Raw genomic sequence first — 25,076 nt, forward strand, 5'->3', positions numbered from 1 at the left:
TAGACAAGCAATTGGTACATCAACAGCAGATTCAGGATATGTACTGTGTCCACTGGAAAACTGTTTAAACACCATCAAACAGTTTCACCCTATTAACAGCAAAGACCTGGAGGACATTTTACATCAACTGAACTCCTCCTCTTGCTGTTTAGATGTCCTGCCAACAGGTTTTCTCAAAAAGGTCTCAAAGACTTTGGAGTCAGACCTGTTACAGATCGTCAACTTTTCTTTAATGTCAGGTGTGTTTCCAAAACCACTAAAAACTGCTGTAATTAAACCTATACTGAAAAAGGATAATCTTGACAAGACACAAATGAACAACTACAGGCCGATCTCAAATCTCCCATTTTTAAGTAAGATCATTGAAAAAGCAGTTTCTCAACAGCTCAATTACTTCTTAAAACAGAATAACTGCTATGATGCCTTCCAGTCAGGTTTTTAGACAGAACTACAGCACTGAAACTGCTCTGACCAAAGTGTTTAATGACATAAGGCATCAGTTCATGCACTGCACTGGCCTGCACCACGATTAGTATAAGGTAAGAATGAATGATTTTTTTTCCTACTCGTTATTTCCATGGTTGCATTTGAATAACAGTAAAAAACTCGTTAATGTTGTACATTAACAAGTTTTTTACAGTTATTTACGTTGCTCCCACAAAATGTGGGAGCCCGAAATTGTGTCTATACTTCTTACAATCCGGCAACAAATAAATTGCACTGCGAACAAAGTATATCAACAAAGAAAACATTTTCGTTTCATAATTTCTTCGTTATATTCCCTTACAAAGCTAGCTTTAACCTTCGAGGTTTCCTTTGTTCTTGCCGTCGCCTCGGCGCTTGACCCAGACTTTCGCTCTGTAGTTGCTTAGTACTACAAAAAATTCTAAATCTGTGATATATGATTGATAAACGTAAAGTTAACTGTATAAACGTGTTCAATGACTTTGTTACTTTTGATGATTGGAGAGCACTCGCTTCAATTCGCACACGAAAACTTTAGACTCAGTTTGAAAGCTCACGCAGCATGCGTGACTGTACGTTGCACGCTCACCTAACTTTAAGTTGCACGCGTACATGACTTTCCGTTTGTGCCTTGAATAATGAATAAGGCTACGTCCACACGTACCAGGGTATTTTTGAAACCGCTGATTTTTCTATGCGTTTGCACCTTTTGTCCACACGTAATGTATGTCTGGCCGTACATTGTGTTTGTATTTCCAGGCACATTTCACGAAGCAGAACGCAGTCTTCAGAGATATCCACGTGAACGCTGTGATACGTCTGACCTTCAGTCCGAAGAAGAAACCCAGACCAGTCTTAAAAGAAAGCACAAGTAAAACCTTTTTATTCACAAACATATCTTTGATTGTTAAGAATTTATGATCTTGTCTTTTATACATATCTGTGGTGCTTGCATACTGCAATATCGCCAAATAATATAGTCCAAAAAGTGGAAGTTTGTAAACTTTTTAAAAATGCAAAGCCGTGTACACTTGTGCACTTCAAAAATTCATTGTATACTGTACCTTCTTGCACGTCTCTGTTTCCTGTGTGTGTTGTTAGAAATCAAACTAACTTTAGGAAACAATATGCCAAAAGCATATTTACAATTACTTAAGACCGTTTTTAATTTATTTTCTTTAGACCAAATCCCCTGTACACATATACGGACTCAGAGGATGAGCAGCCTACAAAAAAACGGTTTCCCCAGGCCCCTCGAGTGAAAATACCAGGTAATAAAATACTGTCTAGTGTCTGTGTACATATCTGTGTCTGACACAAGGAGACTTTTTTGACAAGTTGTCTGTATTCTTAAATACTTAAAAAATTATCTTTTTCTAAACAGCCCTCATCACTCCGCAGTCTGCCCCCCAGCCCACTGATAGCAACCATCATAATGCCCCACCCAGCTTCCGGCACCTTTCGCCACTCCGGCACAAACCGACACAGCTTTGCGATCTCGCCAGCATGCAGAGTCTGATGTCTTCCCTATAGATGGTATGCTTTTAAAAAAGCTTTAAAGCTGCATCACAATGTCATTGTACTCTTATCTTCAAAACACCAGTTTATACTCCTGAATGTCATCTTGTTGTGATTTTTTTTTCTGTAGATTCCAGAGACTCTGTGAGGCTACTATTGCAAGGCAAGTTTGAAAATCTTGGAATTTCACAGTTTACATGGTATAACAAATATATGTGACAGGCAAAAACTAGTAAACACTTTTAGCAGTTACAAGAACTAACAAATGAATATCCAACAAAAGGGAATAGAAATACATTGTACTGCCAATACTTTGGTTTATTCTTTGTATGACTTGAAAATCAGGCTTTAGGGAAAACCAAATGACATGTTTCTATCATCAATTACATGAAGTAAACACACAAGCACTTGCATACACATTTAAGACATGAGACACGCTAATTCCATCTCTTAAAATGTGTCTATAGGTGAGACGCTTTGCGTTGATTGGTGCTGCTGGACCACACTGGAGGTGCGAGTCCGCCGTGTAATGGTTTATGCCATTACAAAGGAGCTGGCCTCTGTACTCAACTGGGCAGGGAAAAAATACCAAGGACCAGACAAAGCAAAAAAGGGCATTTAAAGAGACAGCGCTGTGCAGATGCATATTTGGTAAGTTTTAACATTTATTGTAGTTTTATGAGCCTAAAGTGAACAATAAAGGGATCAATTGATGTGCTGGGTGCATTTCACATTTCCTATGTCTGTTTTTTGCTATATTACTTTGTCTTTCTTAATAACAAGACTTTCATGTCCGGTTAATCTGGAGATGGAGTCTTTGGTCTTCGGCTTGTTTTGTCCTCGGGTTGTACACTTTGTACAGTCCGAGGACCCATGTTTTCTTTTTTTTTTTAAAGGATACACGGCACACCATGCTAAGACATATCACATTTTCAGCTTATAGCTCTTTGGGAATCAAATGCGGCAGTTTGCTGATTTCCGCCTGGTGACTTTCATGTTTATTAGCCTAGGAGTTTACATACTTTCTCCCTGCTGAAGACAATTAACAAGAGCTTATTCATGTGCTCTAATTCCCTTTTTTTGTCTTTGTTTTTTTGTGTGTGTGTCTATTTTTGTCCTAGATGGCCTGGCGCAGCAGGTAGGGGCGAACTCTATGTCTGAGTTGGTCTTTGCTCAAGCAGTCCAGAAATGGCTCAGATATGCTCCAGATCGTACGGGTGGCACGCAGGACGCACATCATCCATCCCCATCCCGGAGTAAATAAACATGTCTATTGACCTTTTTTGTTTTTTTGTTTTTTTTCAATAAAAAGCAACTGTGCGAAAGAGGTGGAAAATCAACACCATAGCTCAACAGTGTTTCAATATCAGAATCTGACATTGTTTCAATGTCAACAGTGTTAGAAAATATATAATCAATGTCAGGTTTCAACATTGATTCAACATCAAAACCTGACGTTGTTTCAACATTAAAAATGGGTGCAAGAGTGACGTTGGGTCAACGTCAGATCTCAACGTTGGTTCAATGACATTGCCTGATATTGACTCAACATTGTTTCAATGTTTCCTTGCTATCTGGGCGGTCAATTCCGCTGAGAGTAAATCAAATGTCCCGCTCTACTGTAGAAGACAATACCTGGGGGGATGTACCAATGTGAGAGGGGTGCTGTGGAATAGTCCAAGTGATCGCTGCTTTAATTTCCCGGTCAACTATACATAAATTGCACGTAGACACGATTTTTTAAAGCTGGTGAACTAGACCAAGTCATTGATAACAAATGAACAATAAATCTACTTTCTCTGGTACTTTATACCCGATCAGTTGCAATGCAATTTAATGCTCAACTACAAATCGATGGTTTTTGATGGTGACCAGAGCCGAATGATCGTCAACTATAAATAGACGTTTTCTCGACGTTGTTGTTGTCACCTGGTCGACTATAAATAGATCAAATATCAATGACAAAAAAACAACGGTGAATCAACATCGTTACAACGTCTCTATAGTAAGACCGTCGGTTTACCACAGTATTTCAATGTTGTTACAACATTGGCATTTCAACCCCGACCATATACGACGGTTCGGATGAAAAATCAACATAGATTCAATGTCGTCTTGCTATCTGGGATATGTCTGAATACAGACAGTGGAAAAATGTCAGTCTTAGTTTTACTGGATCTCAGTGCAGCATTTGATACAGTTGACCACAACATATTACTCAAATGACTGGAGAACTGGGCAGGTCTTTCAGGAACTGTACTAAACTGGTTCAAAACATACTTAGAAAACAGGACATACTTTGTATCAATAGGTAACTTCATATCTGAGCAGACAAGTATCACATGTGGAGTTCCCCAAGGTTCCATCTTGGGACCCCTTCTGTTTAACATTTACATGCTCCCACTGGCACCGATTATAAAGAACAACAAAATAAACTATCATAGCTATGCAGATGACACACAAATATATATATCACAATATCACCAGGAGACCGAGGCCCTGTACAGGCTCTTGGTAAATGCATTGAGGAAATTAATGACTGGTTGTGCCACAATTTTCTCCAGCTAAACAAAAACAAAACTGAAGTAATAGTCTTTGGTGCCAAAGAAAAACGATTACAGGTCACCAGAGAACTTCAATCTATACACCTAAAAACCACAAATCAGGCGAGAAATTTGGGTGTAGTGATGGACGCAGACCTAAACTTAGAAAAACACATTAAGACAATAACAAAGTCAGCTTACTATCACCTCAAGAATATATCAAGGATAAAAGATCTGATGTCTCAACAGGACCTGGAAAAACTAGTCCATGCATTCATCTTTAGTAGGCTTGATTACTGTAACAGCATCTTTACATGTCTACCTAAAAAATCAGTCCGACAACTACAGCCCATTCAGAACTCTGCTGCTCGAGTCCTCACTAAGACCAAAAAAGTGGACCACATCAGTCCAGCTCTGAGGTCTTTACACTGGCTGCCTGTCCGTCAGAGGATAGACTTTAAAGTTCTGATGCTGGTCTATAAAGCTCTGAATGGTTTAGGACCAAAATACATCAGTGACCTCCTGACCCAGTATGAACCTTCCAGATCCCTCAGGTCATCTGGATCCGGTTTTTTATCAGTTCCCAGAGTCAGAACCAGACACGGAGAAGCTGCATTCAGCTTTTATGCTCCATATATCTGGAACAAACTCCCAGAAAGCCTCAGATCAGCTGAAACACTCAGTTTATTTAAATCCAGGTTGAAGACTCACCTGTTCTCAGCTGCATTTGAATAAAGCACCAAATCCACACTTTTAAGCTTAAATTTCAAAACTTACATTTTAACTACTGACTTTATCTACTGTTCCTTCCTTCTTCTTTTTTTTTTCAATTTTAAATGCTTTTTATTTGTTTTTGTTTTTTAATGTCTCTGTGAAGCACTTTGAATCACCTTGTTTTTGAATTGTGCTATATAAATAAACTTGCCTTGCCTTGCCTAGTGGAATATTTGCATTCTGTGTGAGTGTTGTCAAGGAGGTTAAACTATGCATCTCTGGCTTTGTTTATCTAACCCAAGGGATTCTGGGCCTTGTCAACTGTGACTAGGTCAGAAGTCACTGCCCATCTACAAATGCTAGGCAGGAAATGGTTGATAATAGTAATGAATTCAAATTTTTGACTACTTACTCTTATGTCACCTTTAGTTACACTTTGCCTGAAATTATGGAAGCAGTGAAAAAGTTGTAAGTCACTTATTTCTGTATTTTCTGAAAACATCCTTTTTGACAGGGTTTCAGACATGCCATTCCTTAAACACTTAGATGCTATCTTTTGGGGTCAAAGGTCATGAGAAGACTCATCCTTCTGCACCATTCAGTCGAAATAACTTTCAGTTATAACTAGTTGAAAAACAGCTTGGTTTTACTTACTTACTTTTCAAAGTGACTCTTAAAGAAAAAACAAAAAAATACGTCTAAATGTATTTTGTGCATTCTATTTGTCAGCTGAAAAAACTGCACTGTAGAAACCAATGAATATTTAGTGGCTGTACTGAGGTCTTAAAACTGCACTAGGCAGTATGTTTACAGTGGCAAATTCACAAAATCACATAACTAGATAATCGATAAATAAAAGCAACATTAAATTAACCCATTAGTGCAGTTTATGAAATATCCAGATAAATATTGTCACTCATCGACACTTTCTAAACACTTCATATATATAATGGCACTCTGCACGATTCCAGTTTCTTTTTTAAAAGCATCAGACAATGGAAATGCTTTAAATGTCCTGACATAACTTTTTTTCCATTCTTAACATATGTAACCTGTTTTATTTTAAGCTATGTAACAACCATTTCTATGGAAGGCATGTTTCTTTACAGCACAAAAATAACTTCATCAAGCGCATTAGACCAAAGAAATTTGAGGAACTGTGATAGACAAGAAATTGAACAGAAAATTTTCCTCTTGTAACATCTTGTAGATTTTTAAGTAAGTTCCTCTTGCAGAATTATAGCCTCTTATTGTAAAGTGTGCTGTCCAAAAAAACCCAAAAGGAAGCACAAAGCAAGAAGTCTCTCTTTCCTCCTCTTTCGGTTTGAGTGATTTCCCACGTGTTTGCATCGACAGGTTACTAGATTTATTTCTAAGAACCCTTTTAGTCGATAGACAAAACATATTTTCTAATGTATGTTTAAAGTACGTCTTGAGTAACGTTGCGGTAAGCACAGAGTCCAAAATTGTTTGTACTTAAATACAAAGTGTCCAGTACTATTCAAATGGGCTTTAGAGGTTGGCGATATTAAGTGAGTGACAAAAACTGTGCTATCCTTGTCCAAATTACATACAGATCTACATAGTATAGATTTAAAAATATTTACATCTCTAGGCTAAAGACATGAAGGCTAATTGAATTCAGGAGTTTGCAAGCCTCAAGTCTAATTCACAAGAGACACCTGCTGATTGAACCATATCTTCCAAAAATCAATTTTACAAGGCTTATGATCATAGAGCTGAAAAGTCTCAAAGATAGAAATGCATAGAATATGTAATATAGACTCAAAACACACAACTGAATGTTTAGCAGAACAGACCACCAGAGCAGAGCAGACCAAATCTGCAAATGTATCAGATCACAATTTACGAATGGAGAAAATCAATAACTTCATGTACAGTAATGTGCAAAAGTCTTGCATTAACTGCCATTTAAAAAAAAATATTTTGCAAGGACAATGGGAAATAAGTACAGCAATTTTTCAAAACTTATTACAAGGTACATGGAAATACAGTGTATACGGTAGAAACAGTTTGTACAATTCTAGCACCGCTGAAAGACTAGATTTTGTATGACCACCTTTATTCTTTAACAAAGCCTGTAGTCTCTTTGGCTAGTTTTCTTATTTCTTTAAGTGGTCTTCAGGAATAGTTTTTCAGGCTCCTGTGAATAATTCACAGATCAGTGTTAAGTGGCTTCCTCTGAAACGGGTTAGGTACAAAGCAGTCAACGTTGAAAGAAAAATTCTTGAAAGACCTTCGAAAACCTGAAGAACTACTGCTCAAAAGTACTTGGAAAAAATATATAAGAAAATGTGTTTCCTTGGAAGCAAATTATAAAGAAATGAGGGGTAGTCCAGTACTTTTTTCTTGATATTGTAAGACCGAAAAGAATATTTTTAGTAATATTATCAGTACATTGTTGATTTGCAATAGATGTTCATATTTTTATGTATTCTTATGGGTATATATGTGTATTGTTTATTTATAAGGTTTATGTCCATAGTGTTCATTCAGCAATTTGATTTTTTGGAAGAAATATAAAGATAAATGAACTTTACCCAAGAGTCAGCTGAGGTAACTGAGGTTGTCAAAGCCCCGCAGAGATTATTCCACAGTCCTATTTTGTTATACATTAAAAGAAAAACTTCAGAATCCCCATAATTGCCATATTATTAATTTCTAGATTATATAGTGTTGATCGAAATTGCCTCTAAGAAAAATGTAAGCATCCATTTGTGGATTCATTTATTTTCATACCTTTATTGGCATTATAGATAGACATTATTATACGGCATTCAACATGAGCACCTTCACCAAAATGTTGTCTACCACCCCAACTGTAGGAAAACCCTCACCTCCCTCCTCTCACGCCAGCCTCTGACCAGCACCGTGCCGGCGTGCCTGCTTTCTCCTCGGCGTTAAACCTAACAAGCCTCCAATCTGATCTCTCCAGAAGCAAGGTAGAAGGTAAAGCCCATATCTGCATGCCATTCAAAAACCCCCTCCGGAGTATTATCATTCATTCTTCAGCTGCGTCTTATCATCCGCCACACACCCATCATGTTTTCTGTGGACGCCCAGAAGCTTCATTCTATCAGCAGTGGCTTACTGCACTACACAGCCTATAGGCTACCGCACCTGTCTGGGGCATCGCATGGACTCATTACCTCTGCCTTTATTGGGCTCAATTCGCTTCTTCATCAGAACACACTAACCCATACCGGACATACAAAATGTCAGAAAACACGCACACGCGGTGAGTCACAATCACACTGATCTGCGAGAGGAACCGCTGCAGTGTAACAAAAGAAAAAGCGTCCAGCACACCGCTGAACACGTGTAGCTTCACTAATTATGCGTTATGTAGAGGGGGAGGGGGTGACAGGCACCTACATCGTGTCACAGCAGTTTAAATGCTCCCGTAGTAATCTACAATGTTTCCATGGCACCCAAGTTTGGCTTCTAGTCACCACATAAGGGCTTTTATTCATATATAGAAAAGGCACGTGCTGTTCGGGATCGATACTTAAATACTTAAACGCGTAATTGGTGAGTGTCTGAAGCTGGCCATGCACTACAGTGAGCAGATACAGGGTAGCACCGCCAAACTGACGCAGTAACCCGCATCAATAAGAGCCTCTGACAGGTCGGTTCTGTCATTGTGCCCTCACATGGTCGCCTATTTTGGAGTAAAGCGAAAGAAAGAAAAAAAAAAAAAGGAGGAGCTGCTGTTGGCCAGGCGGTGACAGACGCCGGGGGGTGGACGACAAAACCAAGGTGATGCAACTTCCAATGAGCCAAAACTGGCGGAAAAACAACTTGTACACAGTGCAGAGTGCGACCAAGGTGGCAGGATCACCTCTACACGGCCAGATCTCCTAACGACAGGCAAAAGAAAAAGTAGGTTGTGTTTCAGTTTTTCACCTCAGTGGTCTTTTAACGTGGAGTCATTAAGGAGCAACTTTGTCTTTTACCTCGTTGCGAGTCGAGCGGCTGATGTTAAAGGGAGACAAAGCGCACAGCCGGCGGTCTCGGTTTGAAGTAAGGGTGATGATTGCTCTGCTAACTAAGTGATGTTGAGGAGCTGTTATTTGAACGGCAGCAGGAAACACGTGGCACTGCTTGTAAACCCTCCTTGTTACTACTAGAAGGGGGAAAGGAAGCATTTTTTTTGGGGGGGGGGGGGGGGGGGTGCTTGGAGATGATGTGGTGGTGGTGTTTGGGGGCGGGATAAAGAAATTGGAGGGGGGGATTTCCGCGGTAGAATGTTCTTCTTACTTCCTCTCCCCTTTCTTGCTGTCTCAAGGGTGAAAGGCTTGTATCACTAACAGAGACACTGTTGAATGAAATCAGACAAGCCCACGTGTTTATACAGTACTCCAAATAACAAAAGCGTCGGTTTTTATTAGATAATGAACTACAGAAACTTAGTTGTAGCGATCTAACATGCTAGATAGATTTAAAGGTGGCCTCAATCAGCAATTGTCCAGCTTGATCAAACACATTCTTTTTGTTCTCATGCAATGACATTACGGTGACATGGTTGTGGCCTTTGTCAAAGTGGGTGGGAAGCAAGTGCAGCGGTCAGACTCTTTTCTTGGCACCGTCTTGATCATTCCTGACAGCTCTGTTGCTGCTATTCTTCCTTCCTTACTTTGATGTTGTCTACCATTACATATCTGAAAATTGCTTGTGCTCATAGTGAACTTCTTTGAAAACAGCACTTTTAGTTATATGATTTGTTATGTACCTAAGGTAAGATGCCAATCTTACATTTATTTAATTCAAGTAATGGTTATTGAACTTCTAGTGTTATTACTGATGATAAACGCTGTAATGGCCTGAAAATCACAAAATGATGCATTTCTTGTAATATTACAGCAAGCCAGATTATTATTATTAATTATTATTATTATTATTATTATTATTATTATTATTAGTGGTAGCAGTAGTAGTATTTACAGAGAATTTCTATACATAAAATTAAAAGTATCAAATCCCTGATGATGTTAATTGAGACAACTTTTAGTTTTATATAAACAAAGATAAACATCAAATAAAGAGTTGCTGTTTCTTTGATGATAAAATGAATCATTATGTCATCAATGGTGATTCTCTAGTTTTTCAATGCAGTCTAAGCTTCCCACTGATCAGTAAAGAATTAATGTGTTCTGTATGCTTCAAGTGCATCGTCACAACTTATTCAAATTGTTTGTTGGGCTGAATGATAAATGTGTAGTATGTCAACAGAGACTGTGCATGCATTAACAGTAGTCCAGCCCACTATAAATGGACATGCCACCCTTTTCCATTGAATCTTTACTCCCACAAAAGAGTACTTTTCTTTAACATTTTCTATTTGTTTTCCCGAGGCACTGCTCTCTAGGCCACATGGATTCCTTTACCATGATTACAAGTCCAGCCCTCCTTTGAGTGTTTTAAAAGCTAGTGAAAAGTAAATTACCAATAAGAGTGTTATTTCAACAATATAATGTGGTAATTTAATGCTAGAAAATGAAAATTAAGCTTTTCCAACTTCGTTATGTCTCCAACACATCCTCATAGCTAAATAACAGAACAAGTTTATAGGTGGTGACTCCTGAACTGTCAAATATAACCATTTACATGAAAAACATCAGGTGTGTTACGTCAGAGAGTTGCTCTTGCTCACATGGTTTCATAATGCACTTCCTGACACACAGTCTCATTCTCTTAAAGAGTTCAGGTTTTCTACAAAACATGCGTGCATCTGAACAATTCAGGTTATACAAAGTGGAGAAGGGGTCTAGACAGGGCTGACAAACCTGTTTTGATAGCTTAATTAAGGACATTTAAACTTTAAAATGAATAGCTTTGTGTGCTTAAGCTATTATTCAGTGGCTTACCTGCATGTTTCTTGTTGAACATTGAAGGGGAAGTGGTAGTTTAGGAGGAAGCTCTAACATTTGGCAAGTGGTAAACTTGCTACCAGTAGTTAACACGAGCCTTCATTTTTTCTACTTTATTAAATAGTTCATAAAGTTTTGCTTATAGGTGATAAAATTTGTTCCCCATCACCGGTTCTGTAAAGTTAAACCCTACCTGTAAGTTGTCACATTGGTTCCTTATGTTTTCATATATAAATATGAAATCCTACCTGTCTGGAATTGGAATGCCAACATCCAAAGAACAGTTTCAAAGTTAAATGCATTAGGCCTAGGTTGCTGGGGGCTTTCCATGATGAGTGTTTTTTTTCTTCACTCGCCTCTTACCACTCTCCACGTGTTTATACACCACTCAGCATTTAATCATTAGTTATTATGAATTTCTCTTCCACAGTATGTGTTTTCTTCTGTCTCCTGCCCCTCATCTTCAGCTGGTCATGGCAGATGGCTGCCCCTCCCTGAGCCTGGTTCTGCCAGATGTTTCTTCCTGTTGAAAGGGAGTTTTTCCTTCCCGCTGTCACCAAGTGCTTGCTCATAGTGGGTCGTCTAATTGTTTAGGTTTTCTCTACTTGAGGCAACTGTTGTTGTGATTTGGCACAATATGAATGAAATAGACAATATGAATTAAATAAACTGTCAGCTGGATGTGGAAGTAGTTAAGTCTTAACACGTATGCCATAAAAAAGGTTATGATAATATGTCAATGTTCTGTTTAAAAACATGTTGTTGCTCACTTAATCTTTAACTAAATGGTAACTCTGGGGCTCCAAAAACTGGTTAGTTGCCGTGGTGATGTTGGTGCCTTTTTGGATGTTATCTGACAAACTGTGTGACAGCTTGAGAAGTCTGTGGTCCATTCATCTATGTTCACTCAATCATCATCTATGTTTCACCTTGTTACTTAATCATCAAGTTATAGAAAAACTCTATCCTTTGGCACTGATTATCAGTCCAGATGTCAGTCATGTGTCACAGAAGGGTTTCATGTGCTTGTAAGGTATCTTGCAACACATTTGTCTATAGCTTTGAATACCTGTAACTGTGGAATTTTCCCATGGCTTGCATCAGACAGTTTTCACAGAATGCTCTCAGATATTTCAGTGTTATTTTTGTGAAGCGTTGGGTCGGACATGTCCAGATGTCTGGAATGCCCAGACAACTAGAGCAGAAGATGAGCTTTACGCACTGAAAGACATCAAGACAAAAACAAAAGAAAACTGAGCAAAGGTATGCAGAGAAGTAGCAACACAGCAACACAACATCAGCTGTGGTGTCACAGATCTCTGTAATTAATAGCTGTAATTGCAGCTGCTTTGAAGTAGGATCAAAATGAGTAATTGATGGTACCGTTAAGTAATGCATAAAAGCTTTCTGTTAAACTCCACCCTAAAGTGGAGGAGATGACACTGGACTGGTTTAAAAGGGTGGATGGATTCTAGCCACAATATATGTTACCACCACTAGGGGGCACCGAAGTTCCTCTTTCTTCTTGCTTTGTGGTATTTGTTCTCAAAGATCCAGTCATGAAAAACATCAGGTGTTTTTTGTACACAGCCCAAGTGGATCTGGTGCAAAAATAATCTGCAAGGAAATCAAAGGCAGCTCAAAGTGGGGGGAAATTACTAATTCTGGCAACCCTGCTTATGTCCTGCATGTTTTGCTGGACTGACATATTTTCACAAAATACACAGCAAAAACCTGCATGTTTTATCCAACTTCCAGAAGAATTTGACTGACTTTTCATTTTAAAGAAAAAGACAGCAACTGTAAATTTACACTGTTTTGGATTTTTTCCATTCTTCTTTGCAGAATTTGTCCATGTTCGACGGGTTTTGAGCACAAATGGCTTGTTTATGCCAAAAAATCTCCATTGAACTTGTGTCCAAATTATATCTAGGCCTGTTATGTCTTGGTTCACTGACATCTGACCTAAACTCTGTTAAGTTCAGTGATATCTGAGTCACGATGGCTTTAGTTTTTTATCTCTTACTCATGAGCAGAGGGAGGCACGACTAGCATGAGGGATCTTAGTCTGTGGACCCCTCCCCTGGCTGGAATTTAAACGCTGACTTATTGTTACAAAAAGGGTAATGCCACTACGCTATTCAGCTACTATTGGAAGTCCAAGGTGGTCACAATGGTAATAGGAGTGTTCGGAGCTGTAACCTCCAAAGCTTCATTCGAGGCACAACATCAAAGGTCTCTGTGCTAAGAAGAACTAAGATACTGCACAGAACCCTCAAACTCTTACTCAAAAATGCTGATGTAACAATAAAAAATTTTGTAGCTGATAAGACATCAAATCAAGCAGTAAAGTTTCATCAAATGATATATATTTCATCCATTCATGAGGGATCAACAAAGACTCTTACTGTTTTTGCACTAATGTTTGAGGGGTTTTCCAGGAATGGTGATGCTATTTTCAGAGAACCTGATGGTCAGTAGGTAGGGGTTTACGATTATGACCAAAATGATTATTTTGATCAATATAGAGATCACGATAGTAGACTTTCATGTAAGGATAACACTGCTTTCACACTCATGTTGCGCAACATTCCTGATAATGTAAAACCTTTCGCCTAAAAAATAAAAATAAAAAAACCCTTCTTATTCATCTAAATTCAGTGCAGCTCGTAGAAGAAATATAACAAATAGAAAGATGTTTCAAGGCTTATCACAAATTAATTCAACAGGGCTTTCACCTTTTATACTGTGCTGTGTTCCGGTTCATTAATGCATGTTTGCAGACAAGTAAGTTGTTTATTCACCTGGCCTCAGTGTATCTCCTACAATCAAAATGTAAAATATTTACCTTCATTCATTCAGGAGTTAGACTAAAGCACTTTTTGAAGCACTTTTTACGCTGGGAAGTAGTAGAGACTGAGTTTATTTATTATCATGAACTCTTTGAGATGTACAATCACAAGGGGTCCCAACATATATCGAAGTTACTGTATGACAAAACACAATTGACAGAGTAAGTAAGGATGGCTACAGTTACTACAAGTATCTCTACACCAATAAACACACAGATGGCGCAAGAAGAGATACAAACTGAAAATTCAGAAAATTACAGCTCAGAGGCAGAAGTTCAAGTTGTATTAGCAGTATAATGCAGTTGTTTCTGTCCTGGACGCAGTTTCCATTTCAGCATTGCATTCTTATCTTTTAGTACGATGCCAGGTCTCTCTTGGAAATGAGATTTTTAATCTCAATGAGATTTTTTTACCTGGATAAATAAAGGACTAATAAAAAAAAATAGTATAATAAAAATAAAAGTAACAGCCATCCCTCCAATCCTTAAACGCTGTGGCCGCTCCACCATTTTCCACCTCCCAGCACACACAGCATTCCATAAACGTCTGGGAACTGAGGACACTGCTTGCTGGAGCTTTGGGAGGGGAATGTTTTCCTATTCTTGTCTGATAAAGGATTCTAGGTGCTCAATGGTTCTGCGTCTTTGTTATATTTATTGTTTCATGATAATCCAAATATTTTTAGTTGTGAAAGGCCTAGACTTCTGGCAGGCCAGTTCAGCACCCAGACTCTCCGACTCTGAAGCCATGCTGTTTTAATGGGTGCTGTATGGGGTTTAGCATTGTTTTGCTGAAGTATCCAAAGCCTTCGCTTAAAAAAAGATGTAATTTGGATGAGAACATGTTGCTCTAACACCTGCATATAACTTTCAGCATTAATCGTGGCTATCCAGATGTGCAGGCTGCCTATTCTACAGGCTCTAATGCAGCGGTCTTAACCTTTTTTGCACCAAATGTTGTCGGTTTATGTCCGACAACATTTTTATGGACCGGCCTTTAAGGTGTCACGGAAAAATACAACAAAATAAAACCAGTGCCGGTACCAAAAAAAAGAAGATTAACAATAAAAACGATAAAAAAAAATAACAATAAAAAACCTGAAATCCATAAATTTCACACCCACCTCAACTCTCGCGGCCCGGTAGAACTTGACCGGTCCGCTGCTCTAATGTACGTCCATACCATTGAGGTTTAAGCTATTAAACTGAATACTGATAACAAGACAGATTGTCCCCGTCGTCCAGAGGATGTGGCCTCTGTTTCAAATTTTAATTCATCTGACCACAGAACAGTTTTCCGGTTTTGCCTCAGTCCATTTTAGATGACCTTTGACCCAGCGAAGATAGCAGTGTTTCAGGATCATGTTCACATATGGTTTCTTATTTGCATGGTAGAGCTTTAACCTGTGTTTGTGGGTGGCACTGTGAACTATGTTCACAAACAATGAAGCGAAAGTGTTCCTGAGCCCATGCAGTGATTTCAGTCATCATGTTTGTTTGTTTATTAAATGCAGTGCCACCTGGGGGTGCAGAGATCATGAACATTCAATACTGATTTTTGGCGTTATCTCTTGCACACCAAGATTTCTCCAGATTACCCAAATCTTTTGATGCAGACATGTATGCTAATGATGAGATATTTTAAAGTCATCACAATCAAGGGAATTAGAGAAAGGGGCATAAAATTTATACTTTACTGTACTGGAATAAGTGTACCTTAAAGACACTTAATAGATCACAGTAATTAGAGTGATATTTAATTACCCACTGATACAACCTTTCTCATATGACATGAGATGATGTGAGCATTTTCTTTTGTGGCATATGTCTGTAAAGCGATGTGTATTTGTGGTTCTTTAAATCGTTATTATCTCTGGGCCAAAGTCTCCATTCCATTAAGTTAGAGAGGTCAGGCCCTCTTCAGGTATGTATATGCCTGTGTGTGTTTTTATTGTACCGGTTGCTTCTCACTGATTGTCGTCAGAAAAGGTTTTCTCTGCTATCTGCATTTCTATATTTAGCACTAATTTTACCTGTTGTCTTGGCAGGAGATTTGCTCCTATTGATGATATGTTGCTGTGTTTCAGCAGTCTCCTTCCACTCAAACTAGTGTACAACAGCAGACGATATAATTTAAATGCCACAATACAAAAATAATAAATCACGTTTGTGTGCTTCACAAATCCCATATCTTCTCATTCCCAAGCCATTGCCTTATTGTGAGAATCCCTATTTTTTTCTGCAGTCCACAAGTAATGCATAGTTTGCTGGCTCTATTTACTGGAAGCTGAACAAAGGCCCAAGCATAGTTACCGCTGTTTTGAGTACCCTCACAATGTCTTAGTCGTATTTAGAGGCATTTCTGTGCACAGACTGCCTGCTATGACAAAACGGAGCTTGTGAAGCTCCAATCATTCTGCTGCATATTTACTTTATTGAAAGTAGACACGGCCGATTTGCAAAAAATATGATGCATTCTAAACATGGCAAGCAATAATAATGGGTGCTGTTTTGTCTTAAATCCACTGCGTTGTACGTCGTGTCTCACAGTGCTACAGTGTAGATGTAGTGTACAAATCAAGTACAGATTCTGTGACCGTTTCACTCAGGAGGCTGGTGTTGCATCTGTCTGGTAAATAAAGGAAAGTAATTCATGAGTTCTTCTTGCGTCAATCCACCTTAGCCCTTTTATTTGCTGAAGCGATGGCTCAGCAAAAATGTAATTACAACAAACTATCTGTCATTTGTGAACCTCGTTCCTTCCAATTCTTTGACTCAGCACGCCGTTTTATCCCCAGATCAATGGGGCCCCAACAAAAAAAGAAAAAAAACTGCCTATGCATTGTGTTTAATGTGTAACTATCCAGGGCCATCATGGCTTTTTTTCCCCCCACCTTGATAAACAGCATAATTCTAATGCAGCATTTAGGATAAGTGGATTAACTAAAATATATTTACTACATTTTCTTTTGCTTTGTGAGTTTGATGGAATTAACTTGAAAGCAAAAAGTAAACCTTGAGCCTTGACTTTTGAACCCTCTTTATTATTACTCACTTGTTATTTTGCCATGACCTCTGTCGTAAGTCGTCTGTCACCTTTATGAACTTATTTAAATTTAAAGATATGGAAAGTCAAGAGGTCATAAATCAAGGCAAGGAGAGGCCCGAAGTGTCGGGTTTTGTTTGGGAAGGATTTTGTCCCAACCCAGTGCTTTAAGGCAAACTTTATATTGCACATTTTCAGGCAGCCTCCTACTCTTTTACATTTGGGGATTCACAATGAAATGCAGATTCTTTTTCTTATATTGTTAATCATGTTAGCTATCTTAGTTTCATGTATTAGCATGCATTTGTTTTCAACATAAAAGTAGTGCATGTACTTGGGCACAAGTGTGAAAATATGTGATTTTTCTCTAATCTTTGCAAAAAAAGAAACGTTGGACTTCATCCTCTGACAGCACCAGTGCTGAGGTATTTTATTCTGGACTGGAGAGATGGGCTGACACTGCTACTCACCAGGGTCTTGTAGTTGCCGTCACTGAAAAGTGCCCATCCTCAGCTTCTACCTCTATTAACTACTTATTAATTTACTCATATTTTCATTGATTAAAGAATCAATCAGAAGAAGTCTATTCATAGTTTCTTAATTATCCCCATTAAAATCCACTCACACAAGAATATGAACAAAAAAAAAAACTCTATTAGAACTGAAAAGTAGCCTTGTAAAAAATCGAATAATATAGCAATATTCTGCTTTATGGAACAAGGCATGTTGTTGTTAGCTGTTGTTGCTGCACATAGCTGTGAAACAAGTTTCTAACCTTTTGTTTGGAGGTTTATCAGGTGTGAGCTCAGGATTGTGTATGTTACACATTAATAAGATTGTGCCCAGTTGGTTATTGGCTTTGGCACTGAGACATACTGTCCTGGAAAGCTCTGCTCTTGACTACCTGATGCTTTAATGCCAGGGACATTTGTGACAATAAAACCAAAAACGGGGAACCAGAGAACTGAAGGAGCAACTGAAGGAGCAAGGAAATAAATGCAGAGCTGAGCAGGAGAATGCTTCTGAGGGTCTGTTTGGGGCCCAGCATTGAAGACGGAGCAGTTCAAGAGGCTGGCCCGCAGGTTGGCAGCGGCATCAGAGGGACCTCTCCGGAGGTGGCCAGAAGTGGTGACGGAGGTGTTCTGGGGGCTATATCAACACTTCTGGCCAGTTGGCCAGTGATGGAGACGAAGACCCTGTAGAGGCAGGCATTTACGAATGAGGGTGACCCCCTCATGGCAGGAGACCAACAACAGAGGCAGGGACCATCTGAAGTCCAGTAGTGGTCAAAGAGACCTTCTGGAGGCCAAACAGATGATCAGCAGTGGAGTCAGAGACCTTCAGATGACTCGCAAGGAGACTGTCAGGTGGATGAGCTGGAAGCCGCTCACAAACGAGTCATCCTGGCTCAATCTTAGGCTGTTCAGACTCGGGGGGTCAAACAACACAAGTCCCTTTGGGCTCAGATTCTGGAAGCTGGGGCTGCACAGTGCACACAGTCTCCTCTGGCTGGGATTGTGCAGGGCACACAGTCTGCACTGGCTCGGGATCTGGCAGCTCCTGCTTAGGCTCGGGATACACCAGAGGCTCGGGACAAATGAGGGTCACCAGCTGAGGCACAGTCTCGGAGGCATCCTGCACAGACTCTGGATTATCCACAAAATCTGGAGTAGCACAAACTACCCAGTTAGTCTGAATCTGAACATCTTGTTTCTTTTGGGTGGTGAATGCAGAAAACCATTATCCATGGAGCCTGACTACCTAACAAAAGAACTCTAATGTAAACAGGTTGTGTCTGCTGGGGCTGTGCCTGGTCAGACCATACTGTCACTGTCTGTAGGTCCTGAAGACTATGTGACGTTGAGGACCCAAAATGCAGGCTGGTTTCTACAAAAGGGAAACCGTTTATTTGATAGAGTCCAAAATGCAAAATATAAAATGATTTAAGAAATTAAGTATAAACAAAACTATAACTTTGAACAAAACTCAATTGCAAAACATGGAAAACCTGAGAATGTAAACCTTGAGAAATCAACCAGGAACCATGTGCTGGAAAACGACAAACAAACTAAGAGCTGTTGATCTGTATGGCCATGCATACAGATCAGTTTGAATGGTACTGAAACAGCTTTTACAGAGAATTTTGTGCCAGAAATGATTATGATGATGATCTTTTTATGTTTTATAAAGTTTTCCCCTTTTTATTCTGCAGGCTTGTGATTCTTTTGCTCTTTATAGTAACTTCCTATGCATTTCTTCATACAACATCTCAGTACGGTAGACTTGGATTGTGATATATTGAACTCTTAGAGAGTGTTCTTTATTTGGACTTGATGTTGTGATGCATCCTCCAAACAAGTCCTGACCCGTTTAATTTATGAAGAAATAACTAAGCAATAGCACTCACCTGCTCACGAAACGGCTTTTCAGTCAACTTTCCAATTACTTTTGGAGTGCTGTAATTCCTAAACCCTCCCTCTAATTTGGTCGTGAATAACCTCAAATTAAAAATGTCAGTCTGCACAATAAGCTCATATTCATCATCATAACTGATTTTTTTTTTTTTTTAATATTCCTTAAATTTTGAAGATGTCCAAGTAATTTTACATACAAGGGTGGAAGAAATGAGAGGTAACCAGAGACTGAGGAGCTCATTCTTACCGGGTTTATCATTAATGCTGTGTAAGCAGTCGGCTCTGAACCTACTTTGCATCATCCTTGGCTTTTTGTGGTGTAGTCGGGGCATGTATTAGTGTTCAATCTGCAGCCTGTCTTTTTACTAAGGGAAATGTTTAAATTCTCTAAAGAGCCTACGTCATCCAAACCAAAAACATTTTGTTTTTTTATCTTCGAGATTCACCTCCTGAGCCCCTCTTGCCAAGCTCATTGGTTATGGATATTTCTGCTCTTCTTTTTTTTTTTTTCTTTTTTTTTCCCCTCACAAGCAACTTAGTGGTGAATGGGGCAGGGAATAACATAATTCTCATTCTCAGTTAATCCATTAATCCGCTCCTCTGTGGAAAGTAATATAAAGTTCAAAACCAGAAAACACTTCATTTAAAAAAAAAAAAAAGTTCTCACATTTACAATAATCAGTTTTTGGCATTTTTTATTGATAAAATTACTTCATGTTAGTGACAAGGTGGTACCGTGGGACATTATGCAGTCGGTGCTTGGAAGCTACTTACCTCACAAGGGCCAGCAGACACGTCAGGTTTCAGAGTAAGTTGGAAGTAACCTCTTGCTGACACGCCTCCCTGGATTGCCCAGTAGGCTTGGCTCAACTCTTACCTTATGTATGTACATTACCCAGCCAGTGAGATGGAGCCAGAGCACGGTGATTTGATCAAAGACTTCAGCCTTTGTGTCAGTGAGTTTCTCACGGCCGAGCTGCTAGCCCTTTTCCTGACGTACAAGGTTGTGTTTTGGTTGTGTGGTTTTTCTCTATTCAGACATCATATTGTGGATGGTAAGGATCAGTTTTTAACCTCGTTTTGTTTCTTCCCATCTTTTTATCAGTGTGCATCATGATGTGTATGATGGTTGACCCCAGGGGGAGGCATTTTTTCCAGTCCCTGTAGGCTCCCGTGTATGTGACATGTGTACATGTGTGGGGGATTTTCTTTTTTTTTATGCCTGTAACAGTAAATAGTGGCTATATTTGGCCACCTTTTCTCTCCTTTTTTCACGAGCGCTTTTAGTATACTGAAGTTTTTGGGGGGGGGGGGTTGAACATTTTTATTCCTTGAGCCAAATAAAGGGAGACATACTTCAGATTTGAGGGATGTCCAGTTTATATCAGTTTGTGTTTTGGACTGTTGGAGAAATATAAGCTGCTGGGAAGACTGGCTTTTTCAGGTTTGGTAGACCAAATCAGTAATTAATTCATGAGCAGAAACAGCTGCAGATGAATCTGTAGCAATAGTATTTATAGGTGTATATCTATTATAAACTACTGTTGATGTTGTTTGCTCTGAACATGCGTGCAGGGATGCAGTGAAAGGTAAGTGCCCAGATGCGCATTTCAGAAACTTTTCCCTCAATCCAAAGTATTTTCGGCCACTTTTCTTCCAGATCCAGGCTGAGTGTTCTTTTCCCAGTCTGGCTTCCATACAGCAGTAGTCAGTGGGCAGTCTAAACGTTTCCCTAACAGTTAATCTCTTTACACAAAAGGGCACTTTGTTATGGCAGCTGCTTTGCTAAAAAAAAAAAAAAAATGCAAATCTGTCACTACATGTTTTCTGAATTGTTTGCCTGCATCCTCACTAAGTGACGCTTTACCAGTTACATTCCCACCTTTTCTTTAACTCTCACCATAAACAGTTGATGTGTGTTTTTTAAAATTTTGACCTCAGAGCAGGTCGTGTACTAAGACTGACAAGCTGTTTTTTGAACATGGCCAAAGGGGACAAGAAACTAAAAAAAAGTGTTGCTTTGCCTCCCCCCCTATTCCCCACTTACCCTACCCCTTTCTCCCCCCCCCAACTCCTGTTCTCCCTCCACCCCTCTCTGCCTGTCACGTGTTCTTTTCACAGCATAGAAAAGTTTCTGGATTAGGGCAGAATTAGCACAAAGCAGCGACGCCACTTCAGCTACACTTGCAAGCAGCACAGAAGAAGGGGGGACAGAGACGGTGAGAGCGACGCGACGGGGGTGAAGACGCTCCAGCGAACCTCGGCCACCTCAGAAAACTCCAAACTTTGCTGGGTGAGAGGCAGACGAGTCCATCCCAGACACAGAGAGAGAGAGAGAGAGAGAGAGAGAGAGAGCGCGCTAGAGAGAGGCAGGGGATCTTTGCCGACGAGGTCCTGAAGGATGGAAGAGAAGCAGTTTGCTGGGATCCTGGTAAGTTCCACTTTTGTTCAGTAAACACGTGTGCGCACACTCGTGTTTTTTAAAAGCAGTAACATGTGGATGCAAACACATCTCAGCTGTAGGCCACTGGTGGGATGCAGCTGCTGGACCACCAGTTGAGTCACCCTCTGGCTCCCCTTTGGAGGCCAGGTGGTTTGGCTTCATTTCACTAGGGGACCATTCACAGGACTCTAACCTGTTATGTGTTCAAAAGTAGGCTGTTGTGCTCATACTTTACTACTTTTTCTCCCGTTTTTATGTTGAAATTCTTAACCTGGGATGAGGATTCACAGGTTTTTCACTGAGTAAAAAACAAAACAAAACGGCCGCAGTTTCCCCACCAGGGTGATTATCCTGTCGGTGTTTATGTGCAGGAGACAGAGCTGTCACCCCCTGCTGTTCACAATGGCACTGCTTAACTACACATTAGCAACTAAACACGGTCCCAAAAGCCCCCAAAGTTCATTTGCAGGCATAGAAGCTCTCCTCTCAGCACACTCTCACCAGCTATCTGATCTCTGCAAGAGCTGAAAACAGTAAAAGTGGATTCACTTTTTTTTTTTTTTTGTTTTAGAGGAGGTGGCTGCTGGTAAAACATGAGGCCAAGAGGTAAATGTGTCAGTGTCAGGCCTACACTGTTGGGGAAGCTTTAAATAGAGGTTTGGCGTCATTGGCAGTCTGGTCACCTCTCCTTCCGTCTCTCTCTCTCTCTGGCTTTCTCCCTTTAGTCCGTCTTGAGACGGCGATAACTGAGCTCCAACTCTCATCTGACATTCTTGCCTGTTTGAAGCCTTGCTTTCCTCCCCGCTGACATTTTTTTCTCTCTCTGTCTCTCTCACTGCCGCATCCTTTTAAGATGTATATCCCCGCTAAAATGCAAACACACTGTATGAAGTTAAGAGGGCGCCGTTATCAGCGTCTCTCCCGCACAAACATTTGAAGGTGCTTGGGGGATGGAGATATAATTTTGTATTTTTTTTTGGCTTTCAAAAATTGTGTTTGTTTGTGTTGGAGAGTTTACAGCTCAGTGACAGATAGCCAGTCAGTTGTTTGATTGCTTTGGCACTGCCAGGTGTTTGGGGGGGGGGGGGGAAGAAAACCAAAAAGTTCTGTGTGTTTGGCTGTAGCTCAACAGGAGATTTTTAAATGATTGTGTCAAGAGGTAGATTGTGAATACTCTTGGCTACATGTGCCTGCATTTAACTGAGATGTAAGTGGCACTCTGTGGCCACTAGGAAGTTACAGACCTCGCGCACACAGCGGGCAAGTATAGAGGAAACAACTGAAGTATCAATCAAGTGTTTCTGTAGTTACTCCTCGCAGCCAGCAGCGGTTTGAAGGCTAATAATAATAAAGTAAAGTGAATGGATCAATTCAGGATATTGTACTGTTTCACTGCAGGCTTTAGCTATTCATCTCACCTAAAATTCTATCATTTGTAATCTTTAAACTCAATTTTGTCGACTCAAAGCGTTGGAAGCCATTCTGCTGTACTGCTCAGTGAGTGCTTTACTTAAACTGCTTCTTTATGATGATTTAACACAGCGGTCCCCAACCCCCGGGCCTCGGACCGGTACCGGTCCGTGAGTCGCTTGGTACCGGGCCGCGAGAGTTGAGGCTCAGGTGTGAAATGTATGGTTTTCAGGGTTTTTATCGGTTTTCAGCGTTATTTTGTTATCGTTTTTATCGTTAACTCGGTTTTCCTGGGTCTTTTCACGTGTGTTATGAATAAATCTTCTTTTTTTCGGTACCGGTACTAGTTTTATTTTGTTGTATTTATCCGCGACACCTTAAAGGCCGGTCCGTGAAAATATTGTCGGGCATAAACCGGTCCGTGGCGCAAAAAAGGTTGGGGACCGCTGATTTAACACATTGAAAAGCGTAATGGAGGCACAGAGCTGCAGGTAGATCGTACGCCACCTGCAGCAGTGATGGCAGACAGCAGCTAACACACACACACACACACACACGCACAGTTTCTCATGGCTGGGATTGTTGTCTTCAGCATTTGTGGACAGTGATGTCAATTGTGTCTTAGAGATGGCAACAACAGATAAAAGAAAGCGTGTGTGTGTGTGTGTGTGTGTGTGTGTGTGTGTGTGTGTGTGTGTGTGTGTGTGTGTGTGTGTGTGTGTGTGTGTGTGTGTATCTTGCTCTGCCATCGCCAACTGTCACTTGTGTTTTTTACCTCCCTCCCTCTCCTTGAGCTCTTTTTTTTTCCAGCCATTTCTGTCTCTCCGTGTTAGACCATGTTCTCATCCAGAAGATGATTTTGAATTTATGTAGTTATTTATCATGTGACTCGGTCTATTCATCTTTGCCTCTATTCAGAGGGCGGAAATGGTCTTTCCCCCCTCATTGTTTGATTCCACTCAGCAATACCCGTTTTTGAATTGTCTGGTTAAATTTATTTATGCAGGTCCAGGTGGTTGGTGGATGGACCAGTCACCGTAAATCTCAGGACACACAAGGCGCTCGCTTCCTGCTACTGCTTGGCTCGGCTGGTAGCCTTCTGCCGGGACTCTTTCTGTTTCAAACTTTACTCCCTTGCTCTTTCACAGCGGTCAAAAGGGAGCCCCGTCTCCTCAATCTTCCTGCGTTGTCTTTGACTGCCCTGGAAGTTACCACTTCCACTGAGCGGATGAGCAGATGGTGCCCTGGCACAAGGTTTTACCGCATGGATAGCTGTCTCTTTGTCTTTACTCCTTAAAGCGTCTGCTGTTAAGATGTATGTATGTGGATGTGAGAGTAGGGAGGGGAAGGAGGAGGAGTTGGACTGAGGTTTTGCTTATATTTCTGCTGGGCGCTGTATTGATATGTCTGGCCGTGCTGGGCCAGAGCTGGCCCTCCATCACCATCAAGGCCAAAGGAGGAGGAAAAGGTCAGCGAGGACTGGCTACTGATCAGAGTTTAATGTTGGCAAGCCTTTAAGAGTTTGCTTGTTACTTTTCGTTCATAATTGCTGAGACATTTGGGCTTGGGAGGGATTATCAGCGATTCTAAGTTCAGTTTCTCAAACCCTGACATTCTTACATGATACAATTTGTTTCCCTCAAAACTGAAACTTTCTGGCACTCTGTGATAAGATGATGTTAAGTCCTTAATGTCAAATTGTTTGTTGCAGCATATTCTTGAAGCTACAATGTGCTCTCAATGCAATTGTCAAGAGGGTTTTTTTTTTGTTTTGTTTTTTT

The 25,076-nt window shown here is 40.2% G+C and overlaps 1 protein-coding gene and 1 long non-coding RNA gene across 2 annotated transcripts in view; both read left to right on the top strand.

Moving 5' to 3' along the window:
* The first annotated feature begins 1,908 nt into the window (after positions 1–1,908).
* On the top strand, positions 1,909–3,924 carry LOC135932230 (uncharacterized). The gene is made up of 4 exons (XR_010573341.1): positions 1,909–2,001; positions 2,114–2,146; positions 2,451–2,634; positions 3,105–3,924. It is a non-coding gene; the product is annotated as an uncharacterized LOC135932230 (long non-coding RNA).
* Positions 3,925–9,033: 5,109 nt separating this feature from the next.
* Positions 9,034–25,076, top strand: part of slc6a9 (solute carrier family 6 member 9) — a 75,125-nt gene continuing 59,082 nt past the window's right edge. Inside the window, exons 1-2 of the mRNA XM_063462878.1 lie at positions 9,034–9,143; positions 21,564–21,873. Of these exons, the coding sequence (XP_063318948.1) occupies positions 21,844–21,873 (30 nt within the window). The 5' untranslated portion in view covers positions 9,034–9,143; positions 21,564–21,843. The remainder of the gene's footprint in view (positions 9,144–21,563; positions 21,874–25,076) is intronic.

Source organism: Pelmatolapia mariae, linkage group LG18 (assembly GCF_036321145.2).
Source record: "Pelmatolapia mariae isolate MD_Pm_ZW linkage group LG18, Pm_UMD_F_2, whole genome shotgun sequence".
Classification (NCBI taxonomy): domain Eukaryota; kingdom Metazoa; phylum Chordata; class Actinopteri; order Cichliformes; family Cichlidae; genus Pelmatolapia; species Pelmatolapia mariae.